This window comes from Danio rerio, chromosome 11 (genome assembly GCF_049306965.1).
Source record: "Danio rerio strain Tuebingen ecotype United States chromosome 11, GRCz12tu, whole genome shotgun sequence".
NCBI lineage: Eukaryota > Metazoa > Chordata > Actinopteri > Cypriniformes > Danionidae > Danio > Danio rerio.
Genome location: NC_133186.1, coordinates 10,894,917 through 10,915,438, shown reverse-complemented (window position 1 = coordinate 10,915,438; position 20,522 = coordinate 10,894,917). Strand labels below are relative to the sequence as shown.

Genomic DNA, 20,522 nt, shown 5'->3' with positions numbered 1-20,522 from the left:
CCAGCCATGAGCTGATCATAGCTTACTCATGTAGGAGACTGCTGAGGATTGTTAAAAGTGAGTGCAGGGCCACAGTTCAACAAATCACCAGCAGCTGCAACAGTGGTGACCAGGGCAACAGTCATAGATCATCATAGATATCATGAAAACTTTCCAAAACCGCACAATTCACTTATATGTGCTCCATATATTTCATATGATGTTCATATGAATCTCATTTTATTTTGTTATTTTATTTTATTATAATTTTTTTAAACCAATTATCCAATAAAACTTTTAAACCGATCCCAAACTACCTGAAAAAATCCAATTAACCCAAACCAACTTTTACCCACAAAATCAAAATCAGAAACTTAATACCTCAGGATTATACATTCACCATATTTCAACATAATTTTAATTTCTTTTTTCACAACAGGCTAAGTTTACAGTTTGCTTGTCACTGCCAGATTGGCCGCTGCTTCTGGTTTTTAATCGTTACACTTTTTTGTTCCTGTTTTTTTTGTGTGTGTGTGTTGCAAGTGTAAGCATTTCTTTTACACAATGTAGGGACAAAACACTTTTTCTTTTATGCAAATTGCCATTCTCTTGCCTGGTTGCAATGTTCTCAGATCTGTGGTTGCATTTTCTAGCCATTGCAATGGTCTCTGAGGTACACATACAGTATAACGTTAGCAAAAAATCAACATTACTTAAGTCTTGTTTTTGAACCTCTCTCTGAAAAGCATTATTGTAAAATTTCTCATAAAGTCTTTCAAGAAATATCTACTGTTATTGTTAGTTTTGCATGTTAAAATTGTAGATGGGCGCAGCTGTGATGAACTCAGTATAGATCACCTGTGTTAAAAGCTGTGCTGTTTGTGGGTTTATTGCAAACTGCATTCTGACATACAGGAACTGAGATATTGTACTGCCTCTGCATGCAGTATCGTACTTTACTTAAATCATGAAAAGGTGATTAAGATTTTCTTAAGTTTCTCAAATCTAAATGATCTTCAATGGTTCTCTTAAAAAAAAACATAATAGTTTTAATAACTCATTTCTAATAACTGATTTATTTTATCTTTGCCATGATGACAGTAAATAATATTTGACTAGATATTTTTCAAGACACTTCTATACAGCTTAAAGTGAAATTGAAAGGCTTAACTAGGTTAATTAGGTTAACTAAGCAGGTTAGGGTAATTAGGCAAGTTATTGTGTAATGATGGTTTGTTCTGTAGACTATTGAATAAAAAATAGCTTAAAAGAGCAAATCATTTTTAATTATTTTTTATTTTTTATTAATTACTGCTTTTATTCTAGACGAAATAAAACAAATAAGACTTTCTTCAGAAGAAAAAAATATTAACAGACATACTGTGAAAGCTTCCTGAATCTGTTAAACATCATTTGGGAAATAATTAAAAAAGAAAAAAAAAAAAGATCAAAGGGGGGCTAATAATTCTGCTTTAACTGTATATACATATACACACACTAAATCTAATGGGGACAACACCCAGACCATTACTTTACACTCTCTCTCACACACACACACACACACACACACACACACACACACACACACACACACACACACACACACACACACACACACACACACACAGTTAAAACCAGGAGTTTACATACACTCTAAAAAAAGGAACATAACCATTTGAAAAAAAATTGAAAAAAAAAAAGAAGTCTGATGGTAGATCATACTAAACGTTTACTATTTTAGGTCCGTTAGGACCACCTAAATCATTTATATTTGCTAAATGCCAGAATAATAAGAATTTTTTTTTATTAGTTTCTTGACAGTCAAAAGTTGACATGCATTTCCTTGGTATTTTTTTAGCTTTGCTTTTAAACTGTATAACTTTGTTTAAATGTTTTGGGTATCCTTCCACAAGCTTCTCACAATAGTTTAAAGGTATTTTGGCCCATTTCTCCTGACAGACTTGGTGTAATGGAGTCAGATTTGTTGGCTGTCTTGCTCGCACAAGGTTTTTCAACTTTGCCCACAAATTTTCTATAGAATTGAGGTCAGGGCTTTGTGATGGCCTCTCCAAAACATTCACTCTGTTGTCTTTAAAGCACATTTTAACTAAGTTGGCAGTATGCTTAGGGTCATGTTCTGTTTGGAAGACCCATTTGTGGCCAAGTTTTAATTTCCTGGCTGATGTCTTGAAATGTTGCTTCAGTATTTTTTCATAATGTTCTTTCTTCATTATGTAATTTAGGAAGTTGTAATCTGGCTTTTTTGTTGATTTTGGCTTGTTGATTTCCCCATGTTATCACAAAAAGAAGCAGTGTGTTTGAGGTTTTCCTTAAATACTGTTCTACAGTTGTGCCTCCAATTAACTCAAATGTTGTCAATTAGCCAATCAGAAACTTTCAAAACCAATCATCTGCGCTTTTTCAGAGGCATATTAATCTTATTGTATGTAAACTTTTGACTTTCATGAAAAGTTATAACAATTTCTCAAAAATATATTTCTCATTATTTTCCTATTAAGCATGACAGAAACAAATTTGATGATCCAAATTTACCCAAAAGAGGGAAAAGTTTTTTTTGTTTTGTTTTTTTTATGGTTATTTGCCTTTTTATATAGTGTATGTAAACTTCTGGTTTCAACTGTGGAAACATCTTTTATAATTTATTTTCAGTGTATGTGTGTTACATAACATTAATTGTTTTACGTTTTCCACTTTGCTGAACTAAATGCATAATTCTTTTGCCAGGTTCATTTTACTTAGATTGTTTTTTATAATATTAAATTAAATATATGTATATATATATATATATATATATATATATATATATATATATATATATATATATATATATATATATATATATATATATATATATATATATAAAAGTTAATGTCAACATTTGAGTTGTCAGCTCTCTCATCTTGAATGGATTTCATTATGTTTTAATGTGAGTAAATGGAAAAGCCTTATATTTTTGTAAAATAAATGAATAATTGAGTACATTTTATACAGTATATTGAATTAAGCTTATTCTAGTCACAAAGCCTGCATTCATTTAAACAAACAAACAAACAAACAAACAAACCAACAAAAAAACAAACAAACAAGCAGTTCTATCACTGCATGTAATTTAAAATCAAATTTATTTATGTTATTTAAAGATGAGTTTCCATCATCATTACTCCAGTTTTCAGTGTCAAATGACATGATAATAATCAACAGTGAAATGCAAATTTGAAGGAAGCTACAAAGAACAAGAAAAAAGAGTGGACTGCACAACAGGCAGAATTTACAATTTGCATGTCGCTACCAATTCGCCACTGCTTCTGTTTTTCACTTTTTTTAGTTCCTTTTTTATTTTATGTTATTTTATTTATTTTTTATTTTTACTTTTTGTTTGTAAGTGTAGGATTTTTTGCCACAAAATTTACGGACAAAACTTTCTTTTTTCTTTTCTTTTGCAAATTGGCATTGTCTATGGTATATAGTAAAAAAAAAAAGGATCAAAGGACTCAAACTGCATTTTTAAAAAATTGCAATGATCTTTGTTTGATCTGAGATTTTAGATCAATTTCTAATTTAATAAATTCCTGATATTTATAGAAGTATTTCCATCATTATTACTCCAGTTTTCAGTGTCAAATGATCCAGAAATCATTCCAATAGCATTGTGACATGCTGACCAAGAAGAAGAGGAATAAGTTAAATAAACATACAAACAAACAAATAATTAAAAACTATTGAATCTCAATATAATCTGAAAATTATAAAAAACAAAATAAAGCAAAATTATGAAATGAAAAATTTTGTGTTTTTTTATGTTTGTTTGTTTTTAATTGCGAACAATATAAAAAAATAGCATTAATTGCAGTGTACTTTTTTATTTTATTTTGGCAATATTGTTTGTAAAGAACAAAACATACTGAATCAACATAACTCACTCCTCTTGCAGCAACAACCTGCTGCGATTTTTATTATTTGCATTGATAATTCTCATATACTTCAATTCTTTTTATATTAAATATTTCATATTACAGTGCAGTGAATGAGATTGTTTTGCATTGGGTTGACATTAAAAAAATCTTCAGATGTCATGAGGATCACAATGTCACAATCAAATATGTCTCAATAGGTTTAGTTTCACTGTTCCAGATATAAATTGTCAAATTCTACTTTACAGGTCTATAGCACCAGTTTGTATCAGTTCCTTAAAATGCCCACTTGTTTGAAAAGCTCAAGCAGAGGTTTGACATTTAAAATGTTGCAGATTTTTCCAGCACATTCTTCAACAGCATCCACACCTCACTTCAAATTTGGAGCATCTAATTTACGCCTCCACAATATGCAAGAACTGAAACTCACAGTTTGCTAAAGCTGAGCACAGATAGATTTCACGGAAACATGTCAAATATTAGCTGTTAATTTAACTGTTCGAATCAGAAGTGTGAACTTGAGGAGTTTTGTGAGATCCATGTATTGTTGAAGACATACATTCGGAACGCACCATATTTCCATCCCATTGCAGCTCTTTTGCTGTAGGATTCATTTGCTGTACATTCAAATAAATAAATAGAAATGCAACAGTGCTAAACAAATGCTTATGTCGCATTGCTTCCATCAATATTAAGAAATGACTATTTAACATTTAAAGCAAAAGTAAACGAGGAAAGAAAAATAAAACGCAAATACTGCTCGGACTTCATAGATCTCACAGTGCATCATGTAAAAGCTGCCATGCATGAATACGTGTTCGTAAAGTACGGCTTACAAAGCAGCGTCATTTTCACAGCTGCGCAATACAACTTCCCCAACAATCCAGATGAAATGCCTTCTACCTGCGGGCCGGTCGCAGCCTTCCACAGGTACCTGATATCGCCTTCGTGTCCGTGAGAGGTGATCATCTTTTCGTAGATGCACGGGTGATAGGGCGTTTTCCCCTCACCCGAGAAGTAAACATGTTCCTGAGGCGAGACGCCCGCAGCGATGGCACAGATGCCCATGAAGACGTCATCGATATACATTGAGGCGTTTAGAGACTGCGTGGCCTGGTAGATTTTGGCTGCCACGTCGCCAGAAACGACATACCCGGCGCCAGCAGTGTAATCTGGGTAGGAGGACCACTGATACATATCAAATGGCATATAATACTTGCTGTCCCGCTTCCGAACAGGCGGTGCCCCCCTATGAACGTGGCCGACCCAGAGGTTGCGTACGTTCTGACTTTTAAGCTCCTGGAGGTAGTGCACTAGGTTAGGCACATGGATGAAGACATCATCGTCTGCACTCATAAGGAAGTGGGCATGTGCGCAGTTTTCGTGCGTCCAGCGGAACTGAAGCAGCAGTTTCACAGTGAGGTTGTGGAATGTGTCGAGGAAGTCCTGTTGAATCAGGTCATGGTGGGCCATGTGCTCCTTGCGCAGTTCCCTCTGCATTGTTTTATGTCCCGATCGGTCAGGGCGAACTCCCATAGCAAACACTACCTTGACGACAACACCGAGTTCCTGACTAATATAGGACTCGTTGCCCCAAGTGGAACGTATGGCCTGCCGCCTTTTGAAGTTTCCTGGAGAAGACTTGACAAAGAGCAAAAGCAGGACGTCTTTGTTTTTACAAACGTCCCTGCGGTCAAGCAAATACGGGAAGCTACCAAACCGGGCGGCTTCCTCCGGGCTGACGCTGAGGCTCTTGTTGATGAAGTCGTAGCTGTTGATTAGGTAGCGGTAGGAGTAGGATTTCACATGGCTCACTACGTGATGGTCCACGTGCTCCCAGCAAACCATAAGGACTGACATGACACAGCACATCGAGAGAAGCTGGAGGAAATGCCATTTTTTCACCCTTCTGCAATTCATGAACATTCTGTTAAGCCACACGCACTCTCAAACACCCTTCTCTCTTGTCAAGTCCAATAATGCGCTCCAGATGTGCCGCTCACGATGATTTTCCAGGAAACTGTTTGCCTGAATTCCATCGTAGTCATCTCAGTGTACATGTGTGGGCCTGCCGTACGCATTTACCCAAAGCATTTTCCTCTTTGTGTCCATTTTTTTTCTCTCTTTTTGCAAAAGAAAAATAACAAATGTCTGGCTTAACTTGCTTTTGAAGTGAAGACGCTCTGCTGGGTTGTGTCAACACTGCATTTGGGCTCTGTAAATATAGAAGAAAATGATTTTTAAAAAAAGAGTAGAGGCGCTGAATATAAGCATGATTTATTGTAGTGATTTATTCAGATAACTTCTTTGAGTTACTTTTTGGATGTCCTAAAGTTTTTAAAACTAATAATAATACAGTTTAATAATCATTGAGGCTTGAGAAAGCTACTGAGAATAGACAAAAGACAGGTATCATTTACTCACCCACTATCAATCCTTTGTGAGCTTCTTTTTTTTCTGTCAAACACAAAATAAATTCTTTTTTGTAAGCATTGACATCTACAGCAGTTTTTTTTTTTTTTGTGCTGTGGAAGTCTATGGTTACATGTTTCAGCTGTATTCAAAGTATATTGTTTTGTGTTCAACAGAAGAAAAAATCATAAAGGTTTGGAACCACTCAAGGGTGAGTTAATAGTGATTCAATTTAAATGTTTAGGCAAGGAAACATTTGGAAAGAGTACAATGAAGGAAATTACTTTTTATTGTAGTCAATTCTAATAAATTGACTCTCATAATTTTTAAATTATAATATTAAGTGTCAATGATAACTAGAATTTTGTAAGTACATATTTAATATTTAAACATTTACTTCATGTAAGAAGTGAAATGAGTGGAAAGAGTTAAATATTATTATATATTTACTCTTAATATTTTCTAATAATTGCAAACCTAGTAATATTAAGTAAGTTTTAATAATGGATTTGTCATAATGGATAGTTCCCGATCATGCTTTGCAAGGGATTCATTTAAAATAAAGTTGTGTTTTTTTTTTTTTTTTTAAATAAAAGCAATCTTAGTTGTTTAAATTTGAGAGAAAGACTTGTTAGAGTTTAACTGTCATTAGTTTGTAGATTAAGAAGATGCTTTGGGTCTTGGCATTTTTATTATCAGCATTAATGTTTGACGCTTCACTCAGAATATCATAGCTGTGCTAATACTATAGCGCTGATATCAGTAAGCATTTATAAAGTAAATTTGTTCTTGCTAAATAAATTTGCTTAAAATAAAGTGAAATAACACATTTCAAGTGGAAATGTGTGCCTTAATTAAACCAATTTGCACCAAATGTACTAATTTGTAGCTAAAAACATTTATTTAAATTGATAAAAGCAACGTTCCTTCTGCTAAAACAAAAAAAATGACATCACTTGGTTCATTTAAATAAATAAAGTCTCAAAAGTAAAGATAATCAATTAACTTTTACTTAACGTTTATCCTAACACTCCTAATTAAATTAAGTAAAATTTACATGATATTGACAATTTAATTGTACCTGATATAAGTTTGTAAAATTTACTTGAATTTTTTTTGTGTGCAAATTGTTACGTAGATTTTTTTTTTAATTTATTTTTGTCAGTGTACAAAAAAAAACATACTCAAGTAAAAGTACCATTACTTGCCCAAAATGGTTACAAATAGAGTAAAAGTACCTGTTGTAAATATTACTCAGAGTATAAGTAAAAAGAATCACTTTTGAAAGTGTGTGTGTAAACGTAACATTCTGTAGTGCATTTAGTGCAAGATTTTGAACATCTTCTTGGACATTTTTAATGCTTCCAAACAGTTTGCTGCATTTATAAAGTGCCCATGTCTTGGGGAAGTTCAGTATGACACGAATTACTTTCTATTTGCAATTTGATTGGACAGGTATCACATGACTGATTTTTCTGTTCAGCCAATCTCCAGACAAGAAAAAAATAAAGTAGTGACTGCAGTTTGAAGAAAAAATAGTGGCGTAAAACTACCGATACAACACTAAAAATGTACTCAAGGGAAAGTAAAAGCACACATTTTTAAAACTACTTTGTAAATTACAATTCCTGAGGAAATGCTACTCAATTACAGTAATTTAAATATTCATAATTTGTTACTTTTCACTATTGTGTTTAGATAAACTATGCCTTTAAGTAATCTAATAGAGCGCAACACTAAAATAAAGGATGGAAGGAAGTAGCAGACGCTATACTGAACATACAGTAGTATTTGAGCATGCTGAAATCCTGAAGTTTACCTAAACTTGAAATGATCTGAGATGAACATTTCTGATTACTGGAGTTTTAAAGCTATGGAATAGATCTTCAAACCATTTTGCAGCTTGCTAATTAAATTATTAAAATAACTATTTTATACTTTAGCAGAATGTTCTAACATCAAAAGGCTGTCATTTATAAAGCTTTGATTAGAAACCTTTCTAAAAGTGAATGCACTTCAGTACATTTTAATGTAGTATTATTGCCTTTATGGTTATGTACAGTAGTTCAATGAAGTTAATATTGAAGTTAAATCTGTTTTCACACCTAGTTTGTGCCAAGCCACACTTATAAATGAGACTCTCTAACCGACAAAATTTCTAATTTAAACTCCCACAGAAGACATTTACCTTTTGCTGCTTTACAGTTTGTCTACTTGTACTGTTTCCTAAAATCTTGCACACACTGTCTACTCATCATTAATGGTCTGTTATTTTTCTTAGTCACTGTACATGCCCTGTTAATTATCATTAACCTAAATATTAATCGTTCAAAGCCCCTTGCCTAAGTCCATTTAACTGGTAATGCCTTTGCATACTGTTATTCAGAATTAATTTTTTTTGTATTCATATTTGAAACGCGTCTCTCACAGAAATCTTCCACACCGAGTGTGGTGCATATTAAATAATTAACTGTGGAAAAAAACAAAAAAGCAATTCAATTCAGTCAGTGATGCTTTTGTTCTCCTCTCTCTTTTTCAAAAAAAAAAAAAAAAGAAGAGGAAAGAGGAAATATTGCGCTGCACGCAGAAGAAGAAGAGTTCACCTGTGCATCATTTTGCCGAAATGCTAAGTTAAGTTAAGGAAATGAGCACTTTGATACCTTGCTTGTGACCTATACAGCAACCACAACACAAATTTCCATAAACAAATTCTGAACAGAGATTGGTGACATACTGTCGGTATGAACACACACACAATTGACAAACAGCTGCATGGGAAAGGAAGTACACTAGCAGGCTCTGAAAGCAGCATACAGCAGTCTACAGCTATATATATATATATATATAGCTATATATCTATGTTTATATACGCTCTTGTTTGTAATAATGTGCTCCGCATGCTGCAAGTGACCGCATTCTGGATTTTGACTTTCTACAGTGGCTCTGAATTGCCCAAACACCTCTTAAAGCCTCTTTATAGATGCGAAAAACACAAAGAAAATGAATGTAAAAAGTTCTGGAGACCGAGTGTAAATGTGATTACACAGCTTGAAGTCAGTGTTGAATGTGTGAAAATTGTGAACGAACATTTTGGATTCAGTGTAAAATGACAATTAGTTTTGCTTAATACTATATGTCCGTCCGTTCGTCTGTCTGTCTGGTTGACTATCTGTGGATCCGTCTGTCTATCCGTCTGTCTATCCGTCTGTCTATCCGTCTGTCTATCCGTCTATCTATCTATCTATCTATCTATCTATCTATCTATCTATCTATCTATCTATCTATCTATCTATCTATCTATCTATCTATCTATCTATCTATCTATCTATCTATCTATCATCTATCCATCTATCCATCTATCCATCTATCCATCTATCTATCTATCTATCTATCTATCTATCTATCTATCTATCTATCTATCTATCTATCTATCTATCTATCATCTATCTATCTATCTATCTATCTATCTATCTATCTATCTATCTATCTATCTATCTATCTATCTATCTATCTATCTATCTATCTATCTATCTATCTGTCTATCCATCCATCCATCCATCCATCCATCCATCCATCCATCCATCCATCCATCCATCCATCCATCCATCCATCCATCCATCCATCCACGACCTCGTTTAAACACTTTTAAATGTCATGCTATTAAAACTGCTTCAAAATATCCCGTCAGACTTTTTTGAAGCCATTATCAATGATTATTCAATGAATAAAAACTTCACAAAAAGGAAATCAGCATTTATTTAAAATATAAACCCTTTGTAAGACTTACTGTCAATTTTGTTTGAGTTAGTGTCCATCTCGAATAAAAATATTTACTTTTATTACATCTCTAATATTGTTTTAAAAAGGTTCTATTAGTTGGTGTTAGTTCATGTATTCACTAACATGAACAAACAAAGAACAATAAACTTTTTAAAGTGTTGATTCGTCTTCTTTTGACTTTAGTTCATGCAAAGAAAGTTTTCATTGTTAGTTGGTTATCTCACAGTGCATTAGCTAATGTTAACAAGTAGGAATGTGGATTTGTATAACGCATTAGTATTGTTTAACTATAATTCAATTAAATTCTATTCATCTTTAATTCTATTGCGCTTTTATGATAGATAGTGTCAAAGCAGCTTTACATAAAGATCTAGTAAATTGAAACTGTGTCAGTTCAGTTTTCAGGGTTGAAGTTCAGTTTCGTTCAGTTCAGTGTAGTTTAATTTTCACTGCTGAAAGTCCAAACACTGAAGAGCAAATCTGTTGATGATTGATAAATGCTGCACAAATATTATTCATTATTAGTTCATGCTTGGGAATTTAATAATTAACATTAACTAATGAAACCATATTGCAAAATGTGATCCATTTGATTAATAGAAATATCAAAAGAACAGCGTTTGTTTAAGATATACGTAAAATATACGTTCGAATGCACGTTCAATAAAATTCTTTGTTTATTTTGTTGCAAACATTTAATGAATATGACTTTTAAAAGATTTAAAATATTAATATATTTTTTAAGCTGTCACTTTTGATTCAATTAATGTGTCTGTATTGAAAAAACATATTCATTTTATTGCATATAATTGCACAACTGTTGCCATAAATATTAACGGTATGTATTTTATATAGATATATGTACTAAAATAAATACTTTATGCTACATATATTTATATTTGCCAAGTGTACAGTATATATTTGTTTAAATCATGTCAGTCATGACTGGTAACACTTTAATTTAGTACCAATCCCCATCATTAATTACTGGCTTATTAATAATATACATTAGTACTAATAAATTAAGATCTTGTTTTACATTCCCAAATTTATTCACTGAAAAATTTATTCACTTTTTTGGGGTACAACTTAAATGTTTTATGTTCAATTCACTTAAATTTGTAAAACCATTTATTTAACTTTAAGTTGGGACAACATGAAGGAATTGTACCTCACTAACAATTACTAAGCAGTAAACAGATTAAGCTAAAAGTCTTAGTTGTCTGTTAATACAAAATTGTCCTTAAATAAAGTGTTACTGTCTATACTCCAGCTTTTTGCTTTCATAACAGCATTCCTCTTTCACAAATGCAGGCTGTTTACCGCAGTTGCTGCGAGACCTCATTCAAAACCTTGACCATGAAGGGGGAAACCCGCTCACGAATCGATCTAGTGAATGAAAGCAATCGTCAACTCAGCGCTACGTTGAATAAAGGCAGGCTTTAAACCACCGAACAAGCCGATCTGCTGAGTGCTGTACAAAACATTCACAGCCACCAAAAGATCATTACAGCAGAAAATCGACTCAAAAGGCGCGACACAACAACAATGAAAGTCACAATATCACACACCCTAAACCAGTCGAGTTCCCGGAGCAGCAGGGATCATCTGTCAAACTGGATCACCTGCTCACACCAGCCGGGCTGTGCAGTTATTCAGTTTCGCAGTAGGCTATGGTTAGCAACCGGCCCCTTTTTCTCACCCTATTTTAATCAAAACGTGTCTAAAAGTGGAAGTCATTACACTGCAAAAGATAATTTTCTTGCTTTGAGTTGTCCGTCTCATTTCTAGTTCAGATATTTAACAATTCTTCAATCAAGAAGCATTTTATGTATTTATATTAATATAATTTTATCAATTGTTTTGTTTCAGGAATAATGTTTTTACTTAAAATAATCTTACAATGGGGTAAGAAAAAGATCTCTAAATGGCGCTACGAAAATATTCTTATTTCAAACCCAAAACCTTTTAATTGACTTATCCCAGTGGTAGATTATTGAGCTTGTTTTAAGGAAAAACACATATAATTTTTACTCATTATTTCTGAAAATAAAACATTTTTTTTTTACTTATCTATAAAATGCTTCTTGATTTAAGAATTGTTTGATATTTTGGCCAGAAACATGAAAGCTTTAAGAAAGATCTTCTTTTTTTTTGCAGTTCTTTATCGAGCAATCACTTTAATAATAACAATATTAAATTTACATATATTTAAAAAAAAAAAAAAAGAATGTGTGTTTCGTTATACATCAAAAAAAGTAAATGAATCTAGTTTGCTACCTTTATTCACCTCGCATATGACTTTTCTGAATACCTCACCAACTTTGTCTAACATATAAAGTCATTCAATGATTTCAAAACTCCCTTGAATTAAATTAAATTAAGTTTAATCCACTTTATCTCAGCGATCACTCTAATCTTTCTATCTTGCAGTGTTATCAGCAAATGTTTCTCATATTTGACATTGGTTAAATATCATAAAATTTCCATGATAGTCTCTTAAGAGACACTCTTTTATGAGAAACTCCTCAACTAAACTATTTTTAAAATAGCACATCTAATCATGTGACTTATTTCATGGGAAAGAACTTACATTCAGTACTCAAACTCCACAGTTGCAGTGTAAATTTAGCATGAGGACTCTAATGCTTGACATACCAGTGGAAAGACATTTTGTACTTGGCTTTGAGAAGTTAAAACAAACTCTAAGCTAAAACTTTTAAGTGAACTCTAAATAAATGACTCACCATTGAGACCGTAGCCCATCCATGATGTAATTCAAATGTAGAAGTGTTTTTTTTTTGTTGTTGTTGTTGTCAAAGCCCTGGATTTCAGTTGTTGTGGAAGGACTGAAAGCAGAAGTGCAACTACTAGCGGAGCTTGTATTTGAAAGGGAGTGTTGGGGTGGGAGGAGGAAAGTACATCCCTTTACATGGGATTGGCCAACTTTATCATATGAACAAACTGTGAAAAGAGAGACTTCTCTGATAGGGACGTGGAATTTAAGTCATCTGATTCAAATAAGGAGTATGCACCTCCTCGGGACAATAAATGTAATTCATCTGCCTTGGTCTGTAATAGAGGAGAAATGGTTAGGATAAAATAAAATCTAATTCCTGCAGGGGTGTTTTAGCGGCTTGCGCATGAGAGGTAGTTAACAAATTGAGTTGAAATTTGGAGTTTAGACATGGTGAAGTATTTGTTAGTGAATTGCACCTACAAACTTGTTACTGTAAGTGTTAACAGTGACTATTGACATGCAGTTGAAATCAGAATTATTAGCCCCTTGTTTATTTTTCCCCCAATTTCTGTTTAATGGAATGATTTCTTTCAACACATTTACAGTATAAACATAATAGTTTTAATAACTAATTTTTAATAAAGGAGTTATTTTATCGTTGGCATGATGACTACATAATATTTTACTAGATGTTTTTCAAGATATTAGTATTCATATGTACAGTTGAAGTCAGAATTATTAGCCCTCCTATTTCTTTTTAATGGAGTGAAGATTTTTTTTCAACACATTTCTAAACATAATAGTTTTAATAACTCATTTCTAATAACTGATTTGTTTTATCTTTGCCATGATGATAGTAAATAATACTTGATTAGATATTTTTCAAGACACATCTATACAGCTTAAAGTGACATTTAAATGCTTACTTAGGTTAAATAGGTTAACTAGGCAAGTTGGGGTAATTAGTGATCATATAACACTGGTTTGTTCTGTAGACCAGGGGTTTCCAAACTCTTCAACCCGCGACCCCTAAAATGACAATGCCACTGATTCACGACCCCCAAATTCCTCTGAGGTGGTTATAAATATACAATCGTTGCGCACACAACAATAGACCTATTTAAACTCGAGCATATTAACAACACAAAAAAGTGCAACAGTCTAACAACCATATAATTTATTAATGTTACAACCTCTTTGATGTTAGTCTGGGGTAAAAGTAATAACATTTAAAAGATGTGGTACTTTCACAGGTGATGGGCGCAAGCAGAAGACACAAACAACAAAATTGCCAACAAAAGAGATTTAATGTACAAAAAAGTGAAATCAGAGTAATTGTATGTATGTGTATATATATATATATATATATATATATATATATATATATATATATATATATATATATATATATATATATATATATATATATATATACAGTATATATATATATATATATATATATATATATATATATATATATATATATATATATATATATATATATATATATATATATATATAAATACACAAAAAGAAGAAATATTTACAATAATAATAAGAAAGTAGCAAATTAAAACAAAGTATCAAACAAAATTAGGTCAACTCAAGAGTAAGGGGACACTAGTAAAGCCAAGCCAAAGAAATAAATATAACAAAACAAATCTAACTCATAAACAAACCCCTTACCTCGCTAGAAGCATAAAATGAAAAAGAAAAGTGTTCAGCGCCATAATCTTTCCTATACTGATTACTGAACTATATGAAACAAAATAAATACACAGATGGCGTTCACTTCTTACCTAGTGTTTTAAACAATGGATTGACTATGTGTCTGCAAAATGGAAGTCGTACGACCTCTTCCCTATCCACCTTACTCTGAGGAAAAGTGTGAACTTGAATTATTTCAATTATTTATCGAGTAAGAGCTGAGCCAGAAAGTATCAAACAAAACAATCGAAATTAAGATGTGCAAAAAATCACAAAGTAGCTCAAAAATGGGAAGTAATAATACAAAATCATTTCATCCAAATGAAAGTTATGCAAAAACAACGAATAACAAAACCGTGTCTGCAAAAAACACAAAAGCGGGATCAAAGGAAAAGCGCCTCCACCCGCTCTTCCTGGCGCCCTTTTATATGACAGCTCCACGTCGCCCAATGATGATTGGTCTCCCGACCAATCGGCTGTCACGAAGGCGGACTTAAAGGATATAACAGGCTGAGAGATATAATATACGGCAACCGTAATAATGAATTTGTTTAATTTAAATTTAACTTCAGCTAAAGAGACTATCTTTGGTTTAGTTTTGTAGACAGCCAATCAGAGATTGTTCTTAATATTCAGTTGTGGCCTGTATTTATTTTTAATGTATTTGATTGCCATAAAGATGTCAGGAACTTGAACCTGGTGCTATAAAATCAATTTGCTGCAGCTGACGCTATTGCTGTGTTGTTAATCTAATGTAAAAACGGAAAAAATTATTTAAAGGCTGATGGCTTTTCACTTGCATGTTGTTGTTTTTTTAATATTGAAAGCTATTTTTTTTATCATTTATAGTTAAAATATGGTAATTCTTGTACTTTAATTAAATTAATTTGACTTTTTGAAATCACAAATCAAAATTGTCATTGTCACACAACCCCCACTTTGGGAACCACTGCTGTAGACAATCCGAAAAAAATGCTTAAGGGGGCTAATAATTTTGACCTTAAAATGGTTTTAAAATATTCAAAACTGCTTTTATTCTAGCTGAAATAAAACAAATAAAACTTTCTCGAGAAGAAAATATATTATATAAAATACTGTCAAAAATTTCTTCCTCTGTTAAACATCATTTGGGAAATATTTGAAAATGAAAAATATTACAGGAGGACAAATAATATTGACTTCAACTGTATATGGAAACTGAGTTGCCCTTTTGTTTGTCATGTCAGTTCTCTGACTTTTAGCTTAGATTTAGCTTTAGATTTTTTTTTTATCATCCTTTGTGGTCATTTCTTAAGTCATGTGTTGTGAGTCATGTTCACACTGAAGACATTGTTTTTTCGGTCACATTGTGAAATCATTGTATGAAAATATACTGACATTTTCTTCTCTCTCTTAACAGTCACATTATGAATGAACTAATTGAGACGGAAAGGCTGTATGTGGAAGAGCTGCAGAGCATCATAGAGGTACATTAATCTGAACACAGCAAACAGAAAATGGCTAAATTGCAAAACAAAGGGCTTCACACACACTTGTACTATATAGATATGACAATTTTTATACAGTACAAACTATATTTCATCCACCTATTCCAACAACAAAAACACAATTCTCACAGTTAGGGATCTGCATTTTTACTTGTTCAGAATATTTCATTATGTGTCATTCATGAGCCATTTTCCTCATAAGGACAAAAAGGTCAAAATTGACCAGTATTGCTATACATGTGAGGACATTTGGTCTTCACAACATTACAAAATACTGGTACACACATGCATGCTTGTTCTTATATCCCAGAAGGGACATTAGACGTAATAATGTTTATGCTACAATTTGTCACGGTGGCGCAGTGGGTAGTATGTTCACCTCACAGCAAGAAGGTTGCTGGTTTAAGCCTCGGCTGAGTCAGTTGCCATTTCTGTGTGGAGTTTGCATGTTCTCCCCGTGTTCGTGTGGGTTTCCTCTAGGTGCTCCGGTTTCCCCCACAAGTCCAAAGACAAGCGCTATAGGTGAATTGGATAAGGTAAATTGTCCGTAGTGTATGTGTGTGACTGGGAGTGTATGGGTGTTTCCCAGTGATGGGTTGCAGCTGGAAGGGCATCCGCTGCGTAAAACGTGCTGGATAAGTTGGCGGTTCATGCTGCTGTGGTGACCCCCAGATTAATAAAGGGACTAAGCCAAAAGGAAAATGAATGAATATTGTATATTGTTCTAACTGCTACTCTTAAACCCAAACCTAACAAGAAACAATCTGTATTTTTATTTTAACATTTTTTTAAATATATTTAATTATGTGCGATTTACAAATATGTTTACCCAAGGGCTCCTTAATTTAGGTCATGGTGACACAAGTTCCTACAAGTCTGTGTGGATTCATGTTTAAGTCCCCACTATGATATAAAAACAAGTAAATTACAGTAGTCAAACTAAATGTTTAAAGTGTAGTATTTGCTTAAAAATACAGATCAGGAAATGTACTTGTCAAGTAAATAAAGTTTATTGTAGGTAAGTTAACCACAGCTGAAGATACACGTTTTAAAAGGTCTCATTCATATTATTTATGTACATAGTGATTCAAGCTTTCATGCTGACTTTCATTCACATTTAATACATCAATTACTAAAGATGCTTTATTAATTATATGCAATTTTAGGTTGTTTTAATTAAATCATTGTCACTCTTTTCTAGTAAACAGATCAAACAGTGTTCAAAACAATGTAAATCTCAAAACATACATCAGCTGTAAAGGCAAGTCTGTTTTTTATGGTTTTGGTTGTGTTTGTTTTGGTGTGCTTTCTGCAGGGCTATGCCGCGGCACTCGATGACCCAGAACTCATCTATCTGATCCCACCATCCCTGGAAAACAAGAAGGAAGTTCTCTTTGGAAATCTGCCAGAAATTTACCAATTCCACCAGAAGTAAGGAAACTGTTTTTGGCACCAGTACTGTCATTTCCACCTAAAAGGCATGCTGTTACAGTAGGTTTCCATCTGCTCAGAATTAGTCATTGCTTAATCTGAAGTGTTTCATGTAAAGAGAATGACTTGTTAGAGTTTATTCTTCCTTTATTTCGGAAATGTAGCCAGTTTAAATTAAGCTTTTGAGATTACAGCTATGCAGAAGAGTATAGTATATCCGCTCATGCTTAGGATGCTGTTGGCTTTATTAACATCAACACATGTTGATTTACTCAATGAACAGTAACCTTACTAATTCCAGTACTTCGATCAGAACTCTTGTTACATATAAAAAAATAAGCCTTAATCATGTAGCTATTAAGTCTAGTAGTTGACAGAACATTCTGGTTGTTCTTGTTTCACCTAAAAGAGTCAATACAGACAACTTAATTTATTACAGTTTTTGTCAATTAATAAATTTTCCTAAAAAGTTTATTAGGTTTTAATAGGTTTATTAAAATTATTAGGTGTAGAAATTTGAATAAATTGCAATATGTGTATTTCAAAATTAATTTTAATCTGATTTAAAATCAGGGTTGTTTCAGAAAATATTTATATTTATATATTTAACTATTTTTTTTACATACATGCATACATACATACACATATATATATATATATATATATATATATATATATATATATATATATATATATATATATATATATATATATATATATATATATATATATATATATATATATATATCAATCATATATGAGTACATATATATAGCTTAAAGGGGCTAATAATTTTGACCTTAAAATAGCTTTTAAAAATTAAAATCTGCTTTTATTTTAGCCGAAATAAAACAAATAAGACTTTCTCCAGAATAAAAAAATATTATCAAACATACTGTGAAAATTCCCCTGCTCTGTTAAACATCATTTGCGAAATATTTGAAAAAAATAAACAAATAAAATGGGGGGCTAATAATTCTGACTTCAACTATATCTTTTAAATGTTTTAAAGAAACCTTAAAGTCTTCTTTTATATTATATTATATTATATTATATTATATTATATTATATTATATTATATTATATTGTATTATATTATATTATATTATATTTATTATATTATATTATATTATATTATATTATATTATATTATATTATATTATATTATATTATATTATATTATATTATTATTTCCATACAAGAACAATAACAAGAGAACTTGATGAGGATGTTACTGCTTCTCTGTTCTCTGTTTCATTATGCTGTGTGCTGAAAGTGAAAGGTGACCAAAAACTGCACTTCATTTTCATAATCATATTTTAGCATAATTTCCTTTTGTTTTCATATAACAAAACTAAACAGAGACCCAAAAAAGAGATCATATAATATGTGAGTCATAATTATAGTAAATTACACCAATGCTGGTTTGTTACTCACCCCTGATGATCTGCCAGCCAGAAACCAACTAGTATCCCGAAACCCAGCTAACAGCATGAGCTAGATTTTCCAGAAAAGACAGCACCCTTTTTTCCCAGTATAAACCAGCCCCTCCCCCATAGTCGTTCCCACATTCCTGACATGGCATTTGGGACAACTGGTTGGGCTAGTTTTTTTTTCTTTTTTTTTAAAATAGTACTCTGATATTTCCCTGTAGTGTAAACTGGAAACACCCACAACACTATATAAGGAAGTGAACCATTTTTTTTAGGTAAGCCTATAATGATAAAGAGGAACAATGGTGTGTCTGGTTTGTTGTGGGTGGTGATATTAGTTTGTAAGGTCAGTGTGGCTAATAATCCATATGGTTTGGCAGTCCCGTTGTTCAGCTGGCCTCATGCTAGTGGTTATAACTCTAGAGTTCATTGTTTCCAATGTGGCATCGAGTTACATGGGATTTTGACAATAACATCCCCCAGAGCTTTTGTTGTGCGTCGTTTCTCAGCACCTGTTTCTAGCACGTCAATCAGGTGCGGATAAACAACATAGCGCCATTGTCTATCAGTACCCGCTGTAGCCTTGGATTTGACCTTATTGCAGACATTGAAACACGAGCATGTCATCATTTCAGTTATGAAGCCAGGGCATTGTCGATGGCTTATGTATTTGTTGATATTAGACAGTTTGTTTTGATTTGAACTGATGGAAATGAAAGATTTCCATTTAAAAATGTATGTATTTGGTAAATAAAAAAGAATAGGGATATAATTCTGCTATGAGCCCTTCACTCTTATGTAGGTTTCCATCTATTATTGTGTTGAATTAATTTATTTTTTATTATTATGCCATACAAAAGGTAAACTTTAGGAGAATGTAAATGCTACTCTTTTCCATATAGAGAAAATGAAGCCTTCGTAAAATGAGAAATCTATTCTCTGAAGTTATTAACAGGCATGTGTTTTGAGTTAAATACTAATTTGCAGAGGTGTGGACTCGAGTCATGTGACTTGGACTCGAGTCAGACTCGAGTCATGAATTTGATGACTTCAGACTCGACTTGACAAAATATAAAAAGACTTGCAACTCGACTTGGACTTGAACATGAATGACTTGTACTTTCACTTGGACTTGCGCCTATTGACTTGTAAAGACTTGCTACTTTCCATAAAAAGTCCAAAGATAAAAAGTATGTTGACGCCAAACGCTCTATTTCTGCGTGTGTGTGTGTGTGTGTGTGTGTGTGTGTGTGTGTGTGTGTGTGTAGATGTGTGTGTGACAGACAGCATGCGCGCATACTTTCGACCACTAGCGCTTTGTGGCGCACTTCCGTGTTTTTGCACCAGCGGGAAAATTTGAAGATGCCATTTTCATTCTGACTCGGAGTGAAATAAACACATCCGCGATCTGCTCCTTTTGTTTTATTCAGCGGATTTACAACATCTGTCAAAGGTAAGAGACTACTACTAGCAATGTGTTACTGTTGTGCAAAAGCATTGTTTTAATGTTGTGCATAAGCCAATATACTTTAGTTTTTTTAACCAAATTTACCCTCTCGTGATTTATTTCACATAATTATGAATGAACATGGCTGTAATTTTTGTTTTTGCAATTTATTTT

The 20,522-nt window shown here is 32.7% G+C and overlaps 2 protein-coding genes and 2 long non-coding RNA genes across 53 annotated transcripts in view; 1 reads left to right on the top strand and 3 right to left on the bottom strand.

Moving 5' to 3' along the window:
• The window catches only part of mcf2l2 (MCF.2 cell line derived transforming sequence-like 2), a 198,625-nt gene that overhangs the window by 104,703 nt on the left and 73,400 nt on the right, over window positions 1-20,522 (top strand). For all 50 annotated transcript variants that reach the window (XM_073916431.1, XM_073916415.1, XM_073916405.1 and 47 more), the window contains exons 16-17: window positions 15,950-16,016; window positions 17,353-17,468. In XM_073916431.1, coding sequence (XP_073772532.1) covers window positions 15,950-16,016; window positions 17,353-17,468 — 183 coding nt within the window. The remainder of the gene's footprint in view (window positions 1-15,949; window positions 16,017-17,352; window positions 17,469-20,522) is intronic.
• On the bottom strand, window positions 381-2,655 carry LOC141376543 (uncharacterized). The gene is made up of 2 exons (XR_012387036.1): window positions 1,570-2,655; window positions 381-1,482 (listed from the first exon to the last, which is right to left on the bottom strand). It is a non-coding gene; the product is annotated as an uncharacterized lncRNA (long non-coding RNA).
• On the bottom strand, window positions 3,913-12,963 carry b3gnt5a (UDP-GlcNAc:betaGal beta-1,3-N-acetylglucosaminyltransferase 5a). Its single transcript, NM_198876.1, has 2 exons — window positions 12,851-12,963; window positions 3,913-6,126 (listed from the first exon to the last, which is right to left on the bottom strand). The coding sequence occupies exon 2, from the start codon at window positions 5,835-5,837 to the stop codon at window positions 4,698-4,700; it is 1,140 nt and encodes a 379-aa protein (NP_942577.1). The 5' UTR covers window positions 5,838-6,126; window positions 12,851-12,963; the 3' UTR covers window positions 3,913-4,697.
• LOC108191587 (uncharacterized) lies at window positions 17,029-18,967 on the bottom strand. The gene is made up of 2 exons (XR_001800514.4): window positions 18,906-18,967; window positions 17,029-17,406 (listed from the first exon to the last, which is right to left on the bottom strand). It is a non-coding gene; the product is annotated as an uncharacterized lncRNA (long non-coding RNA).